The 22,099-nt window shown below is 41.2% G+C and overlaps 1 protein-coding gene and 1 non-coding gene across 2 annotated transcripts; both read right to left on the bottom strand.

Moving 5' to 3' along the window:
* Positions 1–3,364: 3,364 nt before the first annotated feature.
* On the bottom strand, positions 3,365–3,528 carry LOC125999585 (U1 spliceosomal RNA). Its single transcript, XR_007492114.1, has one exon. It is a non-coding gene; the product is annotated as a U1 spliceosomal RNA (small nuclear RNA).
* Positions 3,529–10,791: 7,263 nt separating this feature from the next.
* PBDC1 (polysaccharide biosynthesis domain containing 1) lies at positions 10,792–15,867 on the bottom strand. The gene is made up of 6 exons (XM_049767354.1): positions 15,766–15,867; positions 15,608–15,673; positions 13,652–13,711; positions 13,034–13,174; positions 11,565–11,676; positions 10,792–11,119 (listed from the first exon to the last, which is right to left on the bottom strand). The coding sequence occupies exons 1-6, from the start codon at positions 15,790–15,792 to the stop codon at positions 10,899–10,901; spliced, it is 627 nt and encodes a 208-aa protein (XP_049623311.1). The 5' UTR covers positions 15,793–15,867; the 3' UTR covers positions 10,792–10,898.
* Between the last annotated feature and the right edge of the window lie 6,232 nt (positions 15,868–22,099).

Here is a 22,099-nt window from a genome sequence, read left to right as displayed (position 1 = left end):
TATGGGACACCGGGGGATCGAACCGCGGTCCGTCCTATGCTAGCGATTGCAAGGCAGACACCTTAACTCTAGCGCCACCTTCCCGGCCCCCAAGCTACTTCTTTAAGGCTTAAACTACATTACTATTATTTCCTCCATACCAAGGTTATATTTATGTGATTCCCTTAGTTTTTTTTTCTTTTTTTGTTTTGTTTTTGTTTTGTAGCCGCACCCAGCAATGCTCCGGGGTCATTCCAAGATCTGCACACAGGAATTACTCCTGGCAGTGCTTGAGGCTGGTCGGCCGTTTGAGATGCTCAGGATCAAACTCAGGTCTGCTGCATGCAAGACAAGCATCATCCCTGCTATGCTATCTCTCTGGTCCCTCAGTATTTTCAAAGTGCCTGTGATTATTATGCATTTGTAAACAACATATATATGAGGACAATAATTGTATTTTTCTCATGACAATTAAGCTAAAAGTGAGAAAATCCATTGCATTTATGGCAGATTATGTTCTTTTTTTAATTTTATTGAAGACAAAGATGCAAAGAAAGTGAAGTTACAGTGGAAAGGCAATCACCCATAAACAGAATTCTCAAATCCTCTTGCTGACACCTTAATTTTGAATTTTCAGCCAAGAAAGCATTAAGAAAAATAAAATATATGCACATTTACTTTGTCCCTCGAGCCCCCAGATTGTTGTACATTATAACATTTAGTACACAATGCAATTCAAAGCCACAAAATGTATGCAACTCCTTTAACATTAAAAGCTATTGTACCGTTGACACAATTGATCATAATACATTATTTCATTATGATTTGTACAGTATTGAAGGCAAAATGGGTAAATGGGGGAAATAATGGCTGGAACTGAGGCAGTAAAGGACTAGAAATGAGCTGTGTAGGGCGATGGATATTATGCAATATAAAATATATGCATACAATATTATCATATATTGTATGCGTGGGGCCACTAGCCCTCACGTGGTTTTTAAAATAGAGAACAATGAGAAAAAATTGTCAGTTACTGTCCCAACAAACACTAGTGTTGCATCGGCCCGCCCTCCACCCCATGCACCTCCCCCTTAGAGTAGGGAGAGGGAGGGGGAAAGCCTGAGGACCCCTATAAAGTCTACCTGGGCCGGCACCCAGGGAAGGCCTGGAGTCCAGGGGAGAAAGGAGGATGGCTGGGGGCCTGCCAAGCCTCCCAGCATCCTTCAAGCTAGGGAGAAGGCCTCCAGCATGGGGCCTCCTCAAGCCCCATACCTGGTAAGAGCTGGCCTCCAGAATCAGGGAGGGATCCGGAAGCCAGATATCTGCCCGCCCTCCTCCCCAAACCCCTCCCCCAGAGTAGGGAGGGGGGAAGCCTGAGGACCCCTATAAAGTCCACCTGGTATGTTCTAATTACTTAAACTCTCCAGGTCTTTCATGCCATTTGGAAAATGGGAACTATAATACTTCACTTTCTTGAAGTCTGGAGACTTGACCAGGTGATCTCCTCAGATCCCTTTTAGCTGCAGTGGTCCTCAAATTATGGCCTATGGGCCACATATTGTATTCCCATTTTGTTTCTTCAAAATAAGATATATGCAGTGTGCATAGGAATTTGTTCATAGTCTTTGTTTTTACTATAGCCCGGCCCTCCAACTGTCTGAGGGACAGTGAACTGGCCCCTGCTTAAAGAGTTTGAAGACCACTGACAGGGTGTAACTGAAGCAAAGCAGTTTAAAGCCAATGACAATGTGTTTGTCTAAAGGACAAACAAATTTAGAAATTTCTTTAGAATGCATTTAAGCTAATCCTCATTCCATAAAATACACCTTTTCTTTACCTAGATTTAGAAAAATAAGAAGTCTGATATGCATTTTAATGACCAATCAAGTCAAATTATAATTATCTGTTAGGATCACTTTCACTCTGTCAGCTCCTTTATCTTTTGCCCAGAGGCATTTACTGCTTCTGGAATTCCTTGCTTAAAATCTGAGGGGGAAAATAAGGATCTGATTCTAATAGTTTGGTTACCAGAGTTATCTATAAGGTAAAACATCAAGGTAAATAAAAATCAGTAAACCCTATTTTTTTTTTGGTGTTTTGGAATCACACATGGGTTACTCCTGGCTCTGCGCTTAGAAATCGCTTGGGGGGGGGGGCGGAGACATAGCATAGCGGTAAGGCATTTGCTTTAGATACAGAAGGATGGTGGTTCCAATCCTGGCATCCCATATGGTCCCCCAAGCCTGCCAGGTGCAATTTCTGAGCATAGAGCCAGGAGTAAGCCCCTGAGTGCTGCCAGGTGTGACCCCAAAACAAAACAAAACAAAAAAAAACTGCTCCTGGCAGGCACGGGAGATCATATGGGATGCCAAGATTTGAACCACCATCTGTCCTGGATTGGCTGCGTGCAAGGCAACCGCCCTACTGCTGTGCTACCTCTCCAGCGCCAGCAAAGCATATTTTAAAGTAATTGTTAACTTCCCATTCTATTGTTCATTACTATAAGCTCAAATTGGGTCAATATTTTAATTGGTCTGAATGAAATTTACATGGGATTAAGAGGCAATATTTGTTTATATAACAGCATATTTTTGAGATGTGGTTTTTATTAAAAGAAAAATTAGAACAAGTAGAATGAAATACTAGTGTGTGTCCTCACATCCCTGTAGCCTGTGTTTAGCCCTTAAAGAAACAATGTTCTGGGGCCCGAGCAATAGCAAAGCGGTGGGGCGTTTGCCTTGCACACAACTGACCCAGGACGGTCCTTGGTTCGGTCCCCAGAGTCCATATGGTCCCCCATGCCAGGAGCCATTTCTGCACATAACCAGGAGTAACCCCTGAATGTCACCGGGTGTAGCCCAAACAAACAAAAAACAATTTTCTCCCTAGATATTTTCAAGGCATTTTCTTCTGTTCCTCTGCTGAGGTAACTAGAGTGTTTGATTTTTCTTTTTGTAATCCTAACAGAAGTATTTCAATAATTCAATCTTATATTTTAAAGTATGTTTAAGGATGAGAAATCATTTTTAATACAGTGACTTCCTTTTGTGTCCAATTAGTCACTAACTGAGAATCCTTAAAGCAGAGGAAATATCCTAGAGTATGTGTTTGTTTTGGATTTGGGGCCATACCTGACTGAAGTATAAAAAACTACCCAGGTCAATTCAGCACATTGACTGCTGTAATGTCTCTCAGGTTCTACTAAGTTTATATGTCCATATTTATTTATTTTGGGATGGTTCTGTAAGCTCTGGGCTTACTCTGGAATCTACACGCAAGGATCCCACCTGATGGACTCTTGGGACCGGTGATCAAATCTGAGTTTGCTATGTGCAAGGAGAATATCCGGTTCACTGTACTCTGACTCTGAAGTTTATTTTTTTTTCAGGGGAGAACGCGAATGCAGTCCCTCACTACCACAAATTATGCAGTCGAGTTTCCCACATTTGGGAAAATCGCAGGGGTCAGCACACCCGGAGTGCAATGGGTGAGCCTCGCCCTGGGGAAACCACCTTCGTGATCATGGTATCTCCCCTGCCAGGTAAGTATTGAAGTTTATTTTTATTTCACAATTGCTAAAGTCTAAGAACCATTTGAGCAAGGTCTTTTTTTTTTGTTTCCTTTGTTTTTAAAGCTAAGAGCAATGGAAATAGCTCAAATGGCTGTGCATGCATGCAAGACCCTGAGTTTTCCCTAACACTACATCCCTTCCTCTCCCACCCCTGCCAACTTAGAACTACCAGGCTAGCTCCACTAGGCCTAAGCAGCATTGTCTGAACATTGAATCTTCAGCCGAGTTGGCCAGGAATTTTTTGTTTTTGGGTCACACACGGCAGCTCTCAGGGGTTACTCCTGGCTCTATGCTCAGAAATAGCTCCTGGCAGACTCGGGGACCATATGGGATGCTGGGATTCAAACTTCCATCCTTCTGCATGCAAGGCAAACACTCTACCTCCATGCTATCTCTCCGGCCCCATGGCCAGGAATTATTGCAGGGTGTGGGCCCTCAGAGCCCCTGTAGCACTGTTTAGGAAGCACTCCCCCACTCAAAGGAAAAAGATATTGTAATTTGGACACTGGTTGAAGAGTATGACACTCAAAGGAAAAAGATATTGTAATTTGGACACTGGTTGAAGAGTATGACTTCTCAGATAGGAGACAGTAAGCACAAGTTCACATAAGCAGCAAAGAAGAGAACTCTGGTAAATCCTACTCTGCTTTTCTTGAGCAGGAAACGTCATAACTATTTAAAGTCCATGGCTTCTGTAATATATAATTTGTAGCAAAGTGATATGTTGACATTCATCCTGTACATGTTGATGTCCACTTCTAATTCCCAGAACCTATGAATCTATTCAGTTACATGGCAAAAGAGAATTGAAGCTGACCTCGAAATCAAACCCAGGCTTCTTGAATATAAAGTATGTTCTCCAGTCAATTGAGCTGTCTCTCCTATTCATTACTTATCTTAATTTTTCAACTTTTTCTATAGTGAAAAAAATGTATAATTAAAAAATACTACTTTTATCCTCCCCTTCTTACAATGGCCAGAGGTAGCACATTTGGTTGGCAGTGCAATGCAGATCATATACTTGTTCTGGGAATTACAAGAGCAAGTATTACTAAGAAGTACATTTATCAAGGGAGTGAAACAGGCACTTTTAGAGCAAAGAAAAAAATTGCCAAAATCAAAATAAAATACAGTCATATTCAGCATGTACTTTTTGCTGCAGCAGTGGTATCTTTTACCTAGCTCATATCTATAAACCAAGGTTTCTTAAACTTCTCCCATTTGGCATCCCTTTTTGCCTGAGAAATGTAAATTAGGGGTGTGTGGTTAGAAACATCAGATTCATCATGCTATTGATTTGGGGTTAATTTTTTGTAGCTAATTACCTTAAGCATACACCCCTTTACCCTGTCTTCCCTAAACGTGGAATCACACACCCTGTTTTAATCCCCCCTCACATCCTACCCCATTAACTGACTCTCCCCTAATATAAATATCCATTTCCCACCTACAATAAACTGTTACTCTCTTTTTTTTTTTTTTTTTTTTTTTTTTTTGGTTTTTGGGCCACACCCGTTTGACGCTCAGGGGTTACTCCTGGCTATGTGCTCAGAAATCGCCCCTGGCTTGGGTGGACCATATGGGACGCCGGGGGATCGAACCGAGGTCCTTCCTTGGCTAGCGCTTGCAAGGCAGACACCTTACCTCCAGCGCCACCTACCCGGCCCCCACTGTTACTCTCTTGAAGTGGCTAATGGATGTTTCTTTCTGAGCTCTTTTTTTCACCTGAGATTTGAGCTCACCAGTGACTTCAACATCTTGGGATCTGACCTTAATAGCCTCTTTTACAATTTTTATAATATGTTTACTTAAGCACCATGATTACAAATATGTTTGTAGTTGGGTTTCAGTCATAAAAAGTACACCCCACCTTCACCAGTGCAAACTTCCTGCCACCAATGGCACCCATCTTCCTCCTCCACAACCCCTACCTGTCTTTGAGACATTCTATTACTCTCATTACTATTGACGTGATAGTTGTTAACGTAGTTATTTCTCTAATCATACTCACCATTCTTAGTAGTAAGCTTCATAGACCGGTCCTTCCAGCTCTGATCTCTAATGTCTGGTTACTTTTTTGTTTGTTTTTGTTTGTTTTGTTTTTTTGGGGGGGGTCACACCCGGCAGTGCTCAGGGGTTACTCCTGGCTGTCTGCTCAGAAATAGCTCCTGGCAGACACGGGGGACCATATGGGACACCGGGATTCGAACCAATCACCTTTGCAAGGCAAACGCCGCTGTGCTATCTCTCCAGGACCATGTCTGGTTACTTTTTTTTCAATTTTTTTTTGGTTTTTGATTTTTTTTGCAAGCTCAGCATCACTCAGGGGTTACTGCTGGCTCTATGCTCAGAAATCACTTCTGGCAGGCTCGGGACAATATGGGATGCTGGATATTGAATCCTGGTCCATCCTGTGTAGGCCATATGCACTTCCAAGAGATATATCCAATCCTGGGTAAAAATTCCCCACTGGACCAGAGGTATTTACATAGCTTTTCTCTTGCACTGTACCACCCTCCTACAACTGTTGAGAACCCGGAAACCCCTAGAATCCTGAAAGGATTACTTCCCTTCAGATGAATGAGATAATACTGTCCAAATCTATCAGGCCTTCTCATTCCCAGATTTAAAGCAAATTTTAGAAAAAAGGATTTGGGGAATTATAAACATGATTGTGATAAATATATAGAAGAAATATCCATTGTAGCTCAGATTTCTTATCTTTCTTGAGGAGATGCTGATTGTTTTAAAGCAAACTCTCACTGAGGTGGTAAAGGAAGTGACTTTTGCAGCTCAGTGTGAAGACGAGTTATTTGGAAGGTCACAGAGGGCCCCACCAGGAGAAAAAGAGCAGCCTAGACTCAGGTTCAAACACAAGCTCAGGTTCATGCAGTGGTCAATTTCTCCTAAAGTCAGGCACAGGAGAGGGACTGGAGAAATGTAGGTGAAACTGAGGATCCACAGAGCCTGCCATGTTTCCCTGTGGTGATCAAGCAGTGTCTAAAACTAACTGCCACTGGTCCTACAGTCCAGTAAAGGTTTAACTACTTCTTCCAATGTGTCATGGAAAGGTTAAGGAAAGCAAGGACCAAATCTCCTAATTATAATATGGTAGTCCAGATCAAACAAGAGCCAAAGAGATCCCCTCAAAATTTTTCGGACAATTGCAGGGGGCAATAGTCAAGTATACTAATCTAGACCTCGGCAGTTAAGAGGAAGTTGCTTCTCCAGGGTAAGTTTATTTCATAATATGTCCTAGATACCAGGAAAAAATTCATAAATATTTACATAACCCAGTGAAAATTCCTACTTGAACTGACCAATAAGGTCTATTATTTCCAGTAGGAAGAGGAAGTTCAGGCCCAGAAAGCGAAAAAGAAACATATGGCTGAAATTCTTCAAGGTCAAAAGAACATCTGATGAAGACATAGTTCAGTGGTAAAATGCATGCCTCACATGTACAAGACCGTGGCTTCACATCCCAGCAATGCATGCCTCCCTCCCCACCACACACACACCCTTGGTAATGCATGCCACACACACACACAAAACCATTTTCTGCTACTTTTTTCATTAAAGGACCCACCTGACAGGCCAATTTCACCCAGGAAAATCCCTTTATATTAATTCAAAACCAAACGTGTAAGCACAAGAATATAGTTCTCTCAAATTCACAATTCCTGGGGTTGGAGAGATGGCACAGCTATAGGGCTGCCTTGCATGCAGCCAACCCGGAAGATTCCTGGTTCAATACCCAGCAACCCATATGGTCCCCCAGCCTTCCAGGGGCTATTTCTGAGTGCAGAACCAGGAGTAACCCCTGATCATCACTGGATGTGGCCCAAAAACCTATCAATCAATCAATCAGTAAATAAAGTTTAAAAAAATTCACAATTCGGGGCCGGGCGGTGGCGCTAAAGGTAAGGTGCCTGCCTTGCCTGCGCTAACCTTGGACGGACCGCGGTTCGATCCCCCAGTGTCCCATATGGTCCCCCAAGCCAGGAGCAACTTCTGAGCACATAGCCAGGAGTAACCCCTGAGCGTTACTGGGTGTGGCCCAAAAACCAAAAAAAAAAAAAAAAAAAATTCACAATTCCTATCAACACCAACAGGAGAGAATTACAGTGTATGCATACCATAAATGAAAAATCTTGGGGCTATCTTGAGATACTTTTTCCTTCAATCTTGAAAGTTGACTTGGATTCCTAGCCTTAGAGATGAGTTTAAGTGTTCTTATTCCTTTCCCAATTCACATCCCCTCCTCTTTGGACACGTTTTATTTTTTCTTTTCTTTTGGTTTTTGGGTCACACCCGGCAGTGCTCAGGGGTTACTCCTGGCTGTCTGCTCAGAAATAGCTCCTGGCAGGCACAGGGGGGCCATTTGGGCCACCGGGGTTCGAACCAACCACCTTGGGTCCTGGATCGGCTGCTTGCAAGGCAAACGCCGCTGTGCTATCTCTCCGGACCCTGGACACGTTTTTTTTTTATTTAAAGCAGTCTGGCATTCAATAAAATGTTTCTTTTATCTATAAATCTATCAGTAGAAATTTCTTGCTGGTGTGCAACCTGAAAAGGCTAAGAGGCACAATTTTATGTGCAATGCTCCTTATTCTTAACCAACCCCTCAGGGAACATTTAGGCACATTTGGGGATATTTGGGAGCATGAACTAAAAAAATACTGAAGTTCTTAAATTTTAAAAGCCTGCCAAGTATGTTAGGCATCTGATACCTATTTGATACGCATCTATTTCTTGAAAATCATTTTTATAAAATCAAAACTCTAATAAATGTTTCAGATACTTACTTGAATTAGCCCAAGGTGCTTGTGGCTGGGAATGTGGCTCAATTCCCAGTACATTTACACGCCTTGCCTATGTAAGGCCTAAGATGAATCCCTGGTATCCCACCTTTACCCCTTGCCCCATTAAAAAAAGGAATTAGCGGGGCCAGAGAGCTAGCATGGAGGTAAGGCATTTGCCTTTCATGCAGAAGGATAGTGGTTTGAATCCCAGCATCCTATATGGTCCTCCGAGCCTGCCAGATTTCTGAGTGTAGAACCAGGAGTAACCCCTGGGAGCTGCCAGGTGTGACCCCCCCAAGAAGGAATTTTAATTTTTTATGTCCAATGAAAACAAAGGCCTCATACCTTCTCCCTTTCTGTTTTGGTAAATTCTATCATATAATCATACCACATGTGGTTAGAGTTAAAAGTAGTTATGGTGGGCCCGGAGAGATAGCACAGCGGTGTTTGCCTGGCAAGCAGCCAATCCAGGACCAAAGGTGGTTGGTTCGAATCCCGGTGTCCCACATGGTCCCCTGTGCCTGCCAGGAGCTATTTCTGAGCAGACAGCCAGGAGTAACCCCTGAGCACTGCCGGGTGTGGCCCAAAAAGCAAAAAAAAAAAAAAAAAAAATGTAGTTATGGTGGGGCTGGAGAGATAGCATGGAGGTAAAGCATTTGCCTTGCATGCAGAAGGATGGTGATTTGAATCCCGGTATCCCATATGGTCCCCTGAGCCTGCCAGGATTGATTTCTGAGCACAGAGCAAGGAGTAACCCCTGAGCGCTGCTGGGTGTGACCCCCCCCCAAAAAAAACAAAAGTAGTTATGGTATATACCATAGATTAAAAGTCTTCCAAATAAAAGCAGTTGGTCTATTTTTGGAGACAGAAAATATATTTTGTGGGAGGGAGAATAGACAGCAGATAATATTCTTATCTTGGGAAAAACTCCCTCTCCCTCTCTACCTCCCTTTCTCCTTCCTTTCTCTCTCCTTTCCCTCTTCCTCTCCTTCTCTCTCCCCCTCCCTATCCTTCTCTTCTTCTTTCTCCCTCCCCTTCTCCCTCCCTGTCCCTCTCCTCTTCCCCTTCCCTCTCTCTCCCTCTCCCTGTCACTCTCTTCTCTCTCCCCCTCTCCTCCTCCTCTCTCTTCTTTCCTCTCTCCTCCCTCTTCCTCCCTCTCTCCCTTACTTCTTCTTCCCTTTCTCCCTCTCCCCTCTCCCTCTCTCTCCACTCTCTCCCTCTCCACTATCTTTCTCGTCTCTCTCATCCCAGTGGCCCAAATAAAGAATAAAGCAAAAAAAAAAAAGATTCTTATCTTGAAAGTGGTCAACCTGGGTTAAATCCCCAGCACCCTATATAAGCCCCACTTCTGAGGCCCACCAGGAGTGATCCTTGAGCTCAGAGCTGGGACCAATCCCTAAGTTTTTATTTTTTGTTTGTTTGGGGGCCACACCCAGTGATACTCAGAAGGTTACTCCTGGCTATGTGCTCAGAAATCGTTCCTGGCTTGGGAGACGCGAGGGGATTGAACCACGGTCCATCCTAGGACAGCCGCGTACAGAGCAAATGCCCTACCGCTGTGCCACTGCTTGGCCCTGAAATGTCAAATGATTTTAAATAAACTTGAAATTTTAATCATAGATATAGTTATAAGAACCAAAAGAAGCGTCCGGAGAGATATCACAGCGGCGTTTGCCTTGCAAGCAGCCAATTCAGGACCAAAGGTGGTTGGTTCGAATCCCAGTGTCCCATATGGTCCCCCGTGCCTGCCAGGAGCTATTTCTGAGCAGACAGCCAGGAGTAACCCCTGAGCACTGCCGGGTGTGGCCCAAAAACCAAAAAAAAAAAAAGAACCAAAAGAAATTTTTACATATATCACTTGGCTAGTGGTGAATATAAGAAGTGATGCCCACTAATGGTTTTGAGATTACTAAACCAGTTCATGTAAGAGAATAGAGCAGCTCATAACTATTAGCCTTCTTTCTGCATGTCCTTCAATTGCAGAACATAAATTTAACTATAAGGATCTGTCTGTGCATTCGTGGTGGGAATGTTGCACTGGTGAATGGAGGTGTTCTTTTGGTGACTGAAGCCCAACTACAGTCATGTTTGTAATCACGGTGTTTAAGTAAAAAAAAAAAAGAAAAGGGGCTGGGAAGGTGGCGCTAGAGGTAAGGTGTCTGCCTTGCAAGCGCTAGCATAGGACGATCCCCTGGCATCACATATGGTCCCCCCAAGCTAGGGGCGATTTCTGAGCACATAGCCAGGAGTAACCCCTGAGCATCAAACGGGTGTGGCCCATTAAAAAAAAAAAGAAAATACTTTTCTTTGTAGTCTGTAGAACTATTTCTTTAAACCTTTTCAATTGTGTGTGTTCTCAAATAGTTCTTTAAGTTTATTACAGACCAACTATTTATTCTCTGAAATAAAACCGTTTTTAACGTACCTTGAACATACTCATATAATCATCACGGACACGTGTATTTTTATTTATAAAAAAAGGATCTGTGTGTGCAAGTAGCATTATGATACATGCAGGAATAAGCACTCTGCTGTTCCTCTCTACCTTATAAAATAGTATCACCACTTTCACTGACTTCTTTGACAGCCTCTTTTTGTTCTTTCCCATCTCTGTTGGTTCCTTTCTCTTCTTCTCCATCATGAGTATCTTCCTTTCCTCCTTTAGTGGATCCATTATCTTCTTCTTTGTCCTGAACATTGAAAACTGCTTTATTATAGCCTTCCCGGTTGCGAGCAATTTCAATTGCATAAAACTGTATTCTGGGAGCTGAAAGATGAAAAGAATTGATTACTATCTGACTCAGTTACTGAGTTTCTACTGGAGAGTAAAACGAGCAAAATATTCAAGTATAAGCATAGACTCCAGGGATGTGTAGTTCTAATTCCATATTAAACATGGCAGAAAATACTTAACTATCTTATCATGGAGTTACTTAACATATGTAAACACACCCTTTAAAGACTTAGAAGTAGGGAGGCAATACAGCTAGTGAGGTGCTTACCTTGCACCTTACTGGCTTAGGTTCAACCTCGTGGTCCACTGAGTGCCACCAGTAGTCATCCATGAATAGAGCTAGGAGTGGCCCCAAAATCAATAACAAACTGTGTATATAACAAGAAAACTTCCCAATTTATTCCATGTCACTAAGTCATCTGTATACTGCATCCCTTGAGCCCCTTAAATAGAAACAATTTCTGAGGAAAGACCTTACCAAATATAGTATTTTCATCAGTGTAGCCCTGTGAACAATCCAGTCGCAATAATGTACCATAGTTGAAATCTTCTACAAGCCCATCAAATTTCATGCAAAATGGCCTCCACTTCTATAAATGAAAAGGATACCTTAGCTGACCATTGCAGGAGGATGGTGAAGTCAGGTCAAAGGGGCAACCTTCACATTTTCATAAGAAAAAGATATTAGAACTATGCTGACTGCTAATTTCACCAGTAAGAAACTTCTGATTTCTGTTTCCCAACATTAACAATATTCTGATAAAATATTCAAATTCAAATATTTGACTTCAAAATTAAAATTTCATTTCTTTTTTTTTTTTTGTGGTTTTTGGGTCACACCCGGCAGTGCTCAGGGGTTATTTCTGGCTCCAGGCTCAGAAATTGCTCCTGGCAGGCACAGGGGACCATATGGGGCACCGGGATTCGAACCAATGACCTCCTGCATGAAAGGCAAACGTCTTACCTCCATGCTATCTCTCCGGCCCCAAAATTTCATTTCTTAAATTATCTGTTTTATATAAGTTCTTTGCTAGCTCAAACCAAAATAATAATTCATCCTCACTGAAACACAAGTGAGATAAAGGTAGGAATCTGGCCTAAAGTCATAAAATTTAATTTTACAAAGTTGTTCATTCAGTAGTGGCAATTTTCCAAAAATCAGTTACAGCCTGTTAACTAAAAATTAAAAGTTTAGTATAAGACTCTGGGTTTAATCTCTGCACCAAAATAAATACTTTATATTTTCATAATCTAATTGCCTACTTCTAGGGAAAGAAATGTTCTCGATCAACTACAAAAATTTTATTGCTTAAAAAATTTTTTATCGCTCAGCAAACGAGAAAGATAAGCAAAGTAAAACAAAAATATTACAATTATCCACAGCCTATGACAGTGTGAACATATCTAGAGAATCAGAACATTTCCCTGTACCTATTTGCCACTCTTGTATTCAATTTTCTGGCTAAACAAATCACATAAGTAAATATTCCCTCTATACTTAATGGGCATAGCAGGTAGAGATGAAATATACAAGTGTGAAAGAGACAAAATAAGGGCCGGGCGGTGGCGCTAAAGGTAAGGTGCCTGCCTTGCCTGCTCTAGCCTTGGACGGACCGCGGTTCGATCCCCTGGTGTCCCATATGGTCCCCCAAGCCAGGAGAAACTTCTGAGCACATAGCAAGGAGTAACCCCTGAGCGTTACTGGGTGTGGCCCAAAAACCAAAAAAAAAAAAAAAAAAAGAAAGAAAGAAACAAAATAAAATAAAATGTAAAATCTATAAACCCAAAACAGTCTCTGTAACTTACATATTAGTTGACTATAACTATATAAAATCCCTGGTTCTTTATGAATTTTCCTTAAACAACAAAAAAGAATTTAAGTCTATAAAAATTTATCCATAACCAAAAATTGTTGGACAAAGGCTAGCAATATTTAAGAATTCTTACCTCTTTTGCCAATTCTGACTTGAGCTCTTCTGGGTCCAATATATCTATCCTGAGCTTCTCAAAGTTTTCTCGAAATTCAGAATAGATTTGATCATCCAGTTTGGTGAGTTTCAGGGACTGTGGGTCAACTGATGAAATCAGCTGCCAGACAATAAGACAACATAAAGATGCGAGTTTCTAACTTATTATATGTCTATCCCCACTTTCCCAGCAAAACCTTACATGGAAGAATTGTTCAGTAGGAAGTAAAGACAATGTAGGACCTAGACGAAATCATGAAATAGTTTAAAGGAACTTCATATACTTCAGTTCTTTCAACAATTTAAATTCATTAGTATCCTCTGGCTATAGCCTTCTATGAATTATTCAAACTACAAATATCTATTAGTATCTAATGTTGGTTAGGCACTCTTTTTCAGAGTAATAACAATGAATGAAGAAGCAGAATTCCCCATTACCCAAATTAATTTCACATTGTTCTGAATTTTCTATGGGTAAGATATTTCAGCAATAAAAATATCTCCACACCATATAACTTGCTTCAAACAGTAAATAGCAGAGCGCTATACACTACAATTACACGTGTAAGTTGATTAATAATGAATATAGATAGTTCACCTTGTAGTAGACTTCAGCATGCTGCATTGCTTTCATAGCCCAAGCCATCTCAATATCCGGCTGCAAATAAAGAATTCTAGATGAAACATCACACAACCCTGAAGTACAGAACAAATGAAGGAAATATGTGAATGTCTAATTAATGCTCAATGGTCTACCAATTTTTTGCTGCTGTTTAAGGATTAAAAACTTAGTTAATTAGGGGACCGGGGAGAGAGCACAACAGTAGGGCTTTTGCCTTGCACACGGCCAACCTGGACGAACCCAGGTTTGATCTCATATGGTCCCTCAAGCCTGCCAGGAGCGATTTCTGAGCACAAAGTCAGGAGTACCCCCTGAGCACTGCCAGGTGCAGCCCAAAAACCAAAAATTAAAGAAATAAGTACATTTTAAAAATACTTATCTAATGGGTTTAGACAATATAGTATTTCTTTTGTCCTGTGACAAATAGAGAATCTACTTACAGTCTAACAGAATAAAGCACTCTTTCCAGCAGCTATTAAGTATGGAAGTTACATAAAGTAATATAGAAATTATCTTCTAGGAGCTAAATTTAATCACTGTAAAATTAAAATAACATTCACCTGACATCAGAATTTATGAGAGCAAAATAGGATAATGGAGGTGAAATGACTTTTACATTTTTTGTTTGTTCTTGGGTCACACCTGGCAGTGTTCAGGGGTCACTCCTGGCTCTATGCTCAAAAATGGCTCCTGGCAGGCTCGGGAGACCACGTGGGATGCCGGGATTCGAACCACCATCCTTCTGCATGCAAGGCAAACGCCCTACCTCCATGCTATCTCTCTGGCCCCAAATTACTTTTTACTTTTTTAAGAATAAGCTGGGGGGGGGCAGAGAAAGTGCACAAAATGCACTTGCTTTGCACAAGCCAACCAGGGTTTAATCCCTGGCACCATATGGTCCCTCAAGCCTGCCAAGAGTGGGGAGCCAAGAATAAGGCCTAAGTACAACTGGATGTGGCAAATATATAATATTATATACACATAGCTTTGGTTGAAAAGATATCCCCAGAATCACATCTATCAATCTTCTAAGCTCTCAAGCACTGTCAGGAGTGATCTCTGAACACAGAGCAATGCATAGGCACATCCTAGTATGCCACATTCCAAATAGCAAAATTTATCATAACCAACCTCTGTGTTTATCAGTCAGCCATTCTCCATCTTATAATATTTAAAAATTAACATAAGGAAAATTAAATTATAGAATTTGATCAAACAGCCATAATCTATTTCACTGATCCCTTTGCAAATCTTGTATCTAAATTGAAGGGTGCACACCCTTGGTGCTCAGGGGTTACTTTGGGCTCTGCACTCCTGGCTGGCCACCGAGGCCCCCAAGTATTTCCAATTTTTACCTCCAGGTCCTTTTCTTGCGTACCAATTCATGTTTTTGTTCACTTAAATTCCCCAGTTCAAGATGCACATCCTCACTGAAATCTTCCTCTCTTCAGTTTTCAAGGGGTTCTTAGGCTCCTCTGACTTACCCACTTATCTAGAATACATCACATTCTTATTTATACTGTCATTCTCTTGCGTCTCATATCACAAAACATATTACATGCTTCCACTTCAATGATCTAAATCAGGCACACACAAACCAATGCAACTTTACTGAGCAATGGAATAACTCGGAGATCTTCAAAAATACTGATGACTGACTCTCAATTCCCACCTGAAATTCGAATTGAATTATTATCTACTAGTGACCTCATCTCTGGGATTTTACAAAGGACCCCAGGGCAGCAAACTTTCAGAACTCTTTCCACTGGCATTAGCTGTGCGCGTTCCTGTACCCAAAAGATGAGAATGAGCAGAAAGACGTGGTTTATCATGAACGTAGAGAAGATGTGTAGAAAAGAGCAGGCGATGGGTTATGATTTCTTTACAGACCCTTGGAAGCACAAGTGGGTGAAGTGGGTGAAGCATACTCACGTCGTTGCCATAAGATTCGGCTGGGAGAAAAAGACTCTGGCTCAAAGACAACGCTTCCCTGGAAACCTGAGACGGGGAAGAGGGGAGGGGTAGAAAGAGCGGTCAAGACTCTACCGGCACGTATTTCCCCGTTTCTGGTCCCCAGAACGGCATCTTACCGGCTCCTCGGTCGACTCCATGTCCATTTCCCACGAAACGCGGCCTCGCCTCCCAGCAGTTCAACGTCCGTGCGCTCAGCGGAAGCCGGGACAGGAAGTGCTGGATAAGACGTCCCAGTCGCACTTGCGCGCAACGGCCTCCACGAGCCGAGTTGCAGACTCCGCCCACTAGTCTGCGCAGACTCAGAGGTGTCGTAGTGCTGCAAAATACGTCCAGTTTGAGGCCTATGAGATTGAGTGCTCGGTCATTAACAGTGGAGGTAAAGTCTTAAGGAGCCCTCAGTTAAAAGAAAAAAAATGCGGAGCCTTTCATGCAGGAGGTCATCGGTTCGAATCCCGAATTTCTGAGCACTGCCGGGTGTGACCCAGAAACCACAAAAAAAAAAAAAAAAAAAAGAAAGAAAAAAATGCATCTCAGTCTCGTTATGTTCTTGCATGCAGTCTGTCTGTCTGTCTGTCTGTCTGTCTGTCTCTCTCTCTCTCTCTCTCTCACACACACACACACACACACACACACACACACACACACACACACACACACACACACACACACACACACAAGCCAAGACAATAATTGAGGGGCCAAGAGATATCAGGGCTTTTTCCTTACATGCAGAAGGACTGTGGTTCGAATCCTGGCATCACATATGGTCCCAGGAGTGATTTCTGAGCATAGAGCCAGGAGTAACCCCTGAGCTATGCCGGGTGTGACCCAAAAACCAAAACCATAAAAAAAAAAAAAAAAAAAAAAAAAGACTGGGCCCGGAGATATAGCACAGCGGTGTTTGCCTTGCAAGCAGCCAATCCAGGATCAAAGGTGGTTGGTTCGAATCCCGGTGTCCCATATGGTCTCCCGTGCCTGCCAGGAGCTATTTCTGAGCAGACAGCCAGGAGTAACCCCTGAGCACCGCCGGGTGTGACCCAAAAACCAAAAAAAAAAAAAAAAAAGACTAATTGAAATATATTTTGATAGTTATTAAATGAAATAAAATAAAAAGACTTGGGAATTAATTGGATATGGGGAATTAGGATTCTGGTGACTCCAGGGCTTCAAGTCCAGCAAGATAGTACTAGGCTTAAGGAGTTTGCTTGAACGAGGCCATTCCCTGGTACTGCACAGGATCCCCTGAGCACTGCCTAAGTGACTTTTTTTTTTTTTTTTTTGGTTTTTGGGTCACACCCGGCAGTGCTCAGGGGTTACTCCTGGCTGTCTGCTCAGAAATAGCTCCTGGCAGGCACAGGGGACCATATGGGACACCGGGATTCGAACCAACCACCTTTGGTCCTAGATCGGCTGCTTGCAAGGCAAACGCCGCTGTGCTATCTCTCCGGGCCCCTAAGTGACTCTTAAGCATAGAGCCAAGAGCAAGTCCTGAGTAGAGCATAGTTTCGCTCTCCTCAAAACCCTTACCCCAATTTTTTGTGGGGTGTTGGGGCCTGCATACCTGGCTGTGCTCAGTGCTCCTGGCTCTGCACTCAGAAATTACTCATGGCAGACTGGGGGACCATATGGGATGTCGAGGATCGAACTTAGATTGGAATGCAAGGCAAACACCCTACCTACTATGCTATCGCTCTGGCCCCCCCTACCCAAAATTTAGAGTAGAGCTTCCCACTTTCAATGATGAATTAAAGATTGAAAATCAAATAAAAAGAGCTTCCATGTAACCTGCGATTTCACTCTTGGGAATTTACCCCAAGAGCATTATAAATGTGGGCCCGGAGAGATAGCACAGCGGCGTTTGCCTTGCAAGCAGCCGATCCAGGATCAAAGGTGATTGGTTCGAATCCCAGTGTCCCACATGGTCCCCCGTGCCTGCCAGGAGCTATTTCTGAACAGACAGCCAGGAGTAACCCTGAGCACCGCCGGGTGTGGCCCAAAAACCCAAAAAAAAAAAGAGCATTATAAATGTTCCTTTGAAAGGACATATGTCCACCTATGTTATTCACAGCTTTATTTACCATAGTTAAGATCTGGAAATGACTTGAGTGCCCAAAAATATATGGATGAAATTGCACAATGGAATACTACTTGTCTATGAGCAAAGAGGAAATCTTTAACTTGGATGAAATAAGAGTGTGTCCTGCTAGATTGAGTCATAAAGAAAAAGTCAAATATCATATTTCACTCACACACAAGTTAAAAATAAAAATACAGGGTATTAGACTATCTTTAATTTAAATGACCACTAGGAATAAAAGTATAGAACATGATCTGAGAGGGTGGGGTTTGGGGATAACGGTAGAGAAATCTACACTTAGGTGGTAGGCATGGAATAGAAGCACTACAAATATAAAATAATATAGGTTCTACTGTGAAAATGAAAAAAATTAAAGAAAAATGAAAACATGACATATACTTTTAAGAACGAGGCATTTTACATTATTAAACAGAAATTTATCAAGTGGGAAGTTGGGGTGAGAACTGCTATTTTCAAATATGAAACCATATAGACATTTCCTAAAATTATTGATTACATGGTCTTGGTAAGATTATGGCTGTAAGATTATATGGGGGAAAAAACTTCGAACACCTTGGAATTAGTCATTAAAAGCTAAAGGAAAAATTGATCTAAACTTACATATCATGAACTTAGTCTATTATGGAAATAAATAATCAATGTAAATAAGTATATTATATGATGTGGTTCATGATACCTATAGGAATTGACTTGTGTTATCTTAGAAAGCTATATCTCATGAAAACAGGATATTAGAGCTGACATTTGTTATTATTGATTCTAAGGGAAATATACTGTGATCAGAGTAAAATAAAAGTTACATCATGATCACTTCCCAGATTGGAGTTTGTTACAGAAACCTCAGAAACACAACCTCAAAATCCATAAAACAAAAAAATTAAAGAATTGCAACTAGAAATGGACAAAATCCTTCAATTTGTGTGATATTTTGACAGGTCTATCACCAACTGACAGAGCTTTTGAACATGTGAACAAATGCCGTAATGGTACAAATTCTAAAACCAGAGCCCAACAATTATATAGTACTCATTCATGCCAGATATATAGTAACATATAGTATATGATAAAATATATCTCAAAAATTAACAAACTCCTGGAGCCAGAGTGATAACACAGAGGTAGGGCATTTGCCTTGTATGCTGCCAACCTGGGACGATTATGGGTTCGATCCCTGGCATCCCATGTGGTCCCTCGAGTCTATCTGGAGAGATTTCTGAGTGCAGAGCATGGAGTAACCCCTGAGCACTGCCAGGTGTGATCCAAAAACAAAACAAAAAAATTTAACAGACTCCAATTCATGCATAATGGGTTATAAGCCACAATTTTTGTTTGTATGTTTGGTTGGATTTGGGTCACACCCAGAGGCACTCAGGGGTTACTCCTGGCTCTGTGCTCAGAAATCGCTCCTGGAGGCATGGCGGGCCATATGGGATGCTGGGATTTGAACCACCATCAGTCCTGGATAGGCTGCATACAAGGCAAACTCCCAACCGCTGTGCTCTCTCTCTCCGGCCTCTATAAACCACAATTATTAAAATTAATATTGATTATTAATTAATAGGGTCAATGAGCCAATAAATATAAATTGAGCAGCCAGCTAGGCAGAGAGTTTTTAGGAACAGGAATCTTATTAGCTGATTGCTTTTAATTTTTTCAGTATGTGAGAAGCGCATACTTTATCATTGAGGCACTTCATCAGTCCCTTATGGGCTATTTGACTATTGAATGATTGGCAGGATACTTGAAATTTATGACCAAAGATGAAAAGAAAAAGGCAAAAGTGACTTGTTGGAAATTTGAATGGAGTATTTCATTGCACCAGAAAACTTTACCTTTAAAATGTAACAGGGGACAGGTGGAAGAGATTGCCTGTGCCATCATGTTGAAGCAATTGCATATAAGTGTGATGATCAAATTTCAGTAAAGCTCTGTGATCAGGAAGAAGTGAAAATAAAAACATTATAATGCAATTGTAGTCAATCTAACAGTTGTTACATAAAGCAATACAATGCATTGTACCTTTTTTTTTTTTTTTTTTTTGGTTTTGGGGCCACACCCGGCGGTGCTCAGGGGTTACTCCTGGCTGTCTGCTCAGAAATAGCTCCTGGCAGGCACGGGGGACCATATGGGACAACGGGATTCGAACCAACCACCTTAGGTCCTGGATCGGCTGCTTGCCAGGCAAACACCGCTGTGCTATCTCTCCGGGCCCACATTGTACCTTTTTGATATGGTTCTTAACACATTTCTGAAAATCTTGTAATACTTACGGTACAGAGACGCAAGTGTTGACATTGTGATACTGAAATTACAAATGCGCTTTCTTTTTTAAATTATATACTTCTAAAAATAATATGCTTCTAAGTAAGAAAGAAGTATGGAAATTACAAATACAAATTACAAATTCTTACTGAATTAGTTCCTCTCAGCTTTGTGTCATATTCGAATCCCTCTGACATCTTGCCTTTTTATTATCAGAAGTAGCTTTACTGTTTTCAACAGAGCTGTGATAAGACAGTATATTCAGCTATTTCTCTTTTATATCTGATGAATAGAAATGCTTCTCAAGAAAGATAATTTAAAAAATATCATTCGCTATTCATAACACCAATAATGACTAACTTAGACCTTGAATTCACACCTAAATTCTCTGTCCGGTCTTATTGGTGTTGGGAGGTTTTGTTTTGTTTTGTTTTGTTTTGTTTTGTTTTGTTTTGTTTTGTGCTTGGTTTGATCCACACCTGAAGTAGTTCAGAGCTTATTGCTGGCTCTGCTGGTTCAGGGGACTGCATAGGGTGCTGGGTATTGAACCCTGGTCTGCCACATGGAATTCATGGAATGCAAATCAGCTGTACTATATCTTCAACCCTTATCTACACTTTTTACAGGTGGTCTTTTTCATTTAGACTTTGCATGCTTGAAACTACATTGTAACAACAACAACAACTTTGTAAATATTGGTTCCTAAATTAAATATATGTGTATATATAAATAAAAGAATAATGCCTAACCTGTAGAAGTATTCTGAACATAATTACTAAGTCTGTAGAGATAGTATAATCAATAATTCTCAGATATCTTTTATCTCTAGAGAAACTGACAGGGAAATTTGATCTTCAATAATATATGGGATCTACACTCAAATAAGAATACATTTCAAGAGGCTGGAGTGATAGTGCAAAGGTAGGGCCTTTGCCTTGCATGTGGCTGACTCAGGAAGGACCTGGGTTTGATCCACGGCATCCCATGTGGTCCCCCAAGCCAGGAGCGATTTCTGAGCATGTAGCCAGGAGTAACCCCTGAACGTCACTGGGTGTAACCCAAAAAAACAAAATAAGAATATATCTTAAATAGATGGAATTTATATGCACAAATTCTATGTATAAATGGGAAGCATGTAGTAGACCAGAAAGTAGCAGCACTTCTGGGTATGTTTTGGTTATTCAATTAGTTATTTTGTTATTTTGATAGCTCCAGTGATGGTCAGGAAATATCCCTGGTTCTGTGCTTAGGGGTTTCCCTCCAGTGTTTAAGAGAGCATGCAAAGCCCAGAATAGAACACACAAAGCACCTCTTGACCCACTGGGCTGCCTCTCTAATACTGGTTTTGATTATTTAGAAATCTAATACTTTGAGAAAGAATTAAGTGAGACCTGTGAGTCAGAGTAGAGGGGATCATCCCTGAAACAGTTCTCATATACATGTTCTCACTTCTTACTTCTGGTGGGTGTGTTAATAGATGATGTTCCACGCTACAGAATGGACAGTAGGCTGGATATGAGAATAGGTTTCCCTTCATGTCACAGTGCCATCCTATTTAAGATGTATTCTTATTTGACTGTAGATACCCTACATTACTTTGAAAGGGGTGTTTTAATATATTACAAGAGTTTTATTTTTTTTATTTCACCTTCAATGTGGTTTTATCTCTTTACTCTTAATTGAATTTGGAGTACTCTGTGTAGTTTATATTTTATCTTTTCCTGTGTTTCTCATATTTTAGTAACTCAAAAACTACTTAGAAATGTTCAAGTTATAAAATATCTAGAAAGGATCATTAAAATGGACCGTTATTCCATTATCAGAGATAACTGTTTAGTGTATTAATTTGTAGCATATTTTTGTGAATATAAATGCAATTTAATTTATTAATTATATATCATATATCTTTCCTGCTCCCCTTACTATTATTTTATGATAATTTTGTTGACCAGTTAATATTCTTATTTTACTTTTTTTTTATTTTTCGGGCCACACCCGTTTGATGCTCAGGGGTTACTCCTGGCTAAGCCCTCAGAAATTGCCCCTGGCTTGGGGGGACCATATGGGACACCGGGGGATCGAACCGTGGT

The sequence above is a fragment of the Suncus etruscus genome, chromosome X, assembly GCF_024139225.1.
Source record: "Suncus etruscus isolate mSunEtr1 chromosome X, mSunEtr1.pri.cur, whole genome shotgun sequence".
Taxonomy (NCBI): domain Eukaryota; kingdom Metazoa; phylum Chordata; class Mammalia; order Eulipotyphla; family Soricidae; genus Suncus; species Suncus etruscus.
The sequence above is the reverse complement of the archived record's forward strand: the minus strand, read 5'-3'. Positions and strand labels throughout refer to the sequence as shown.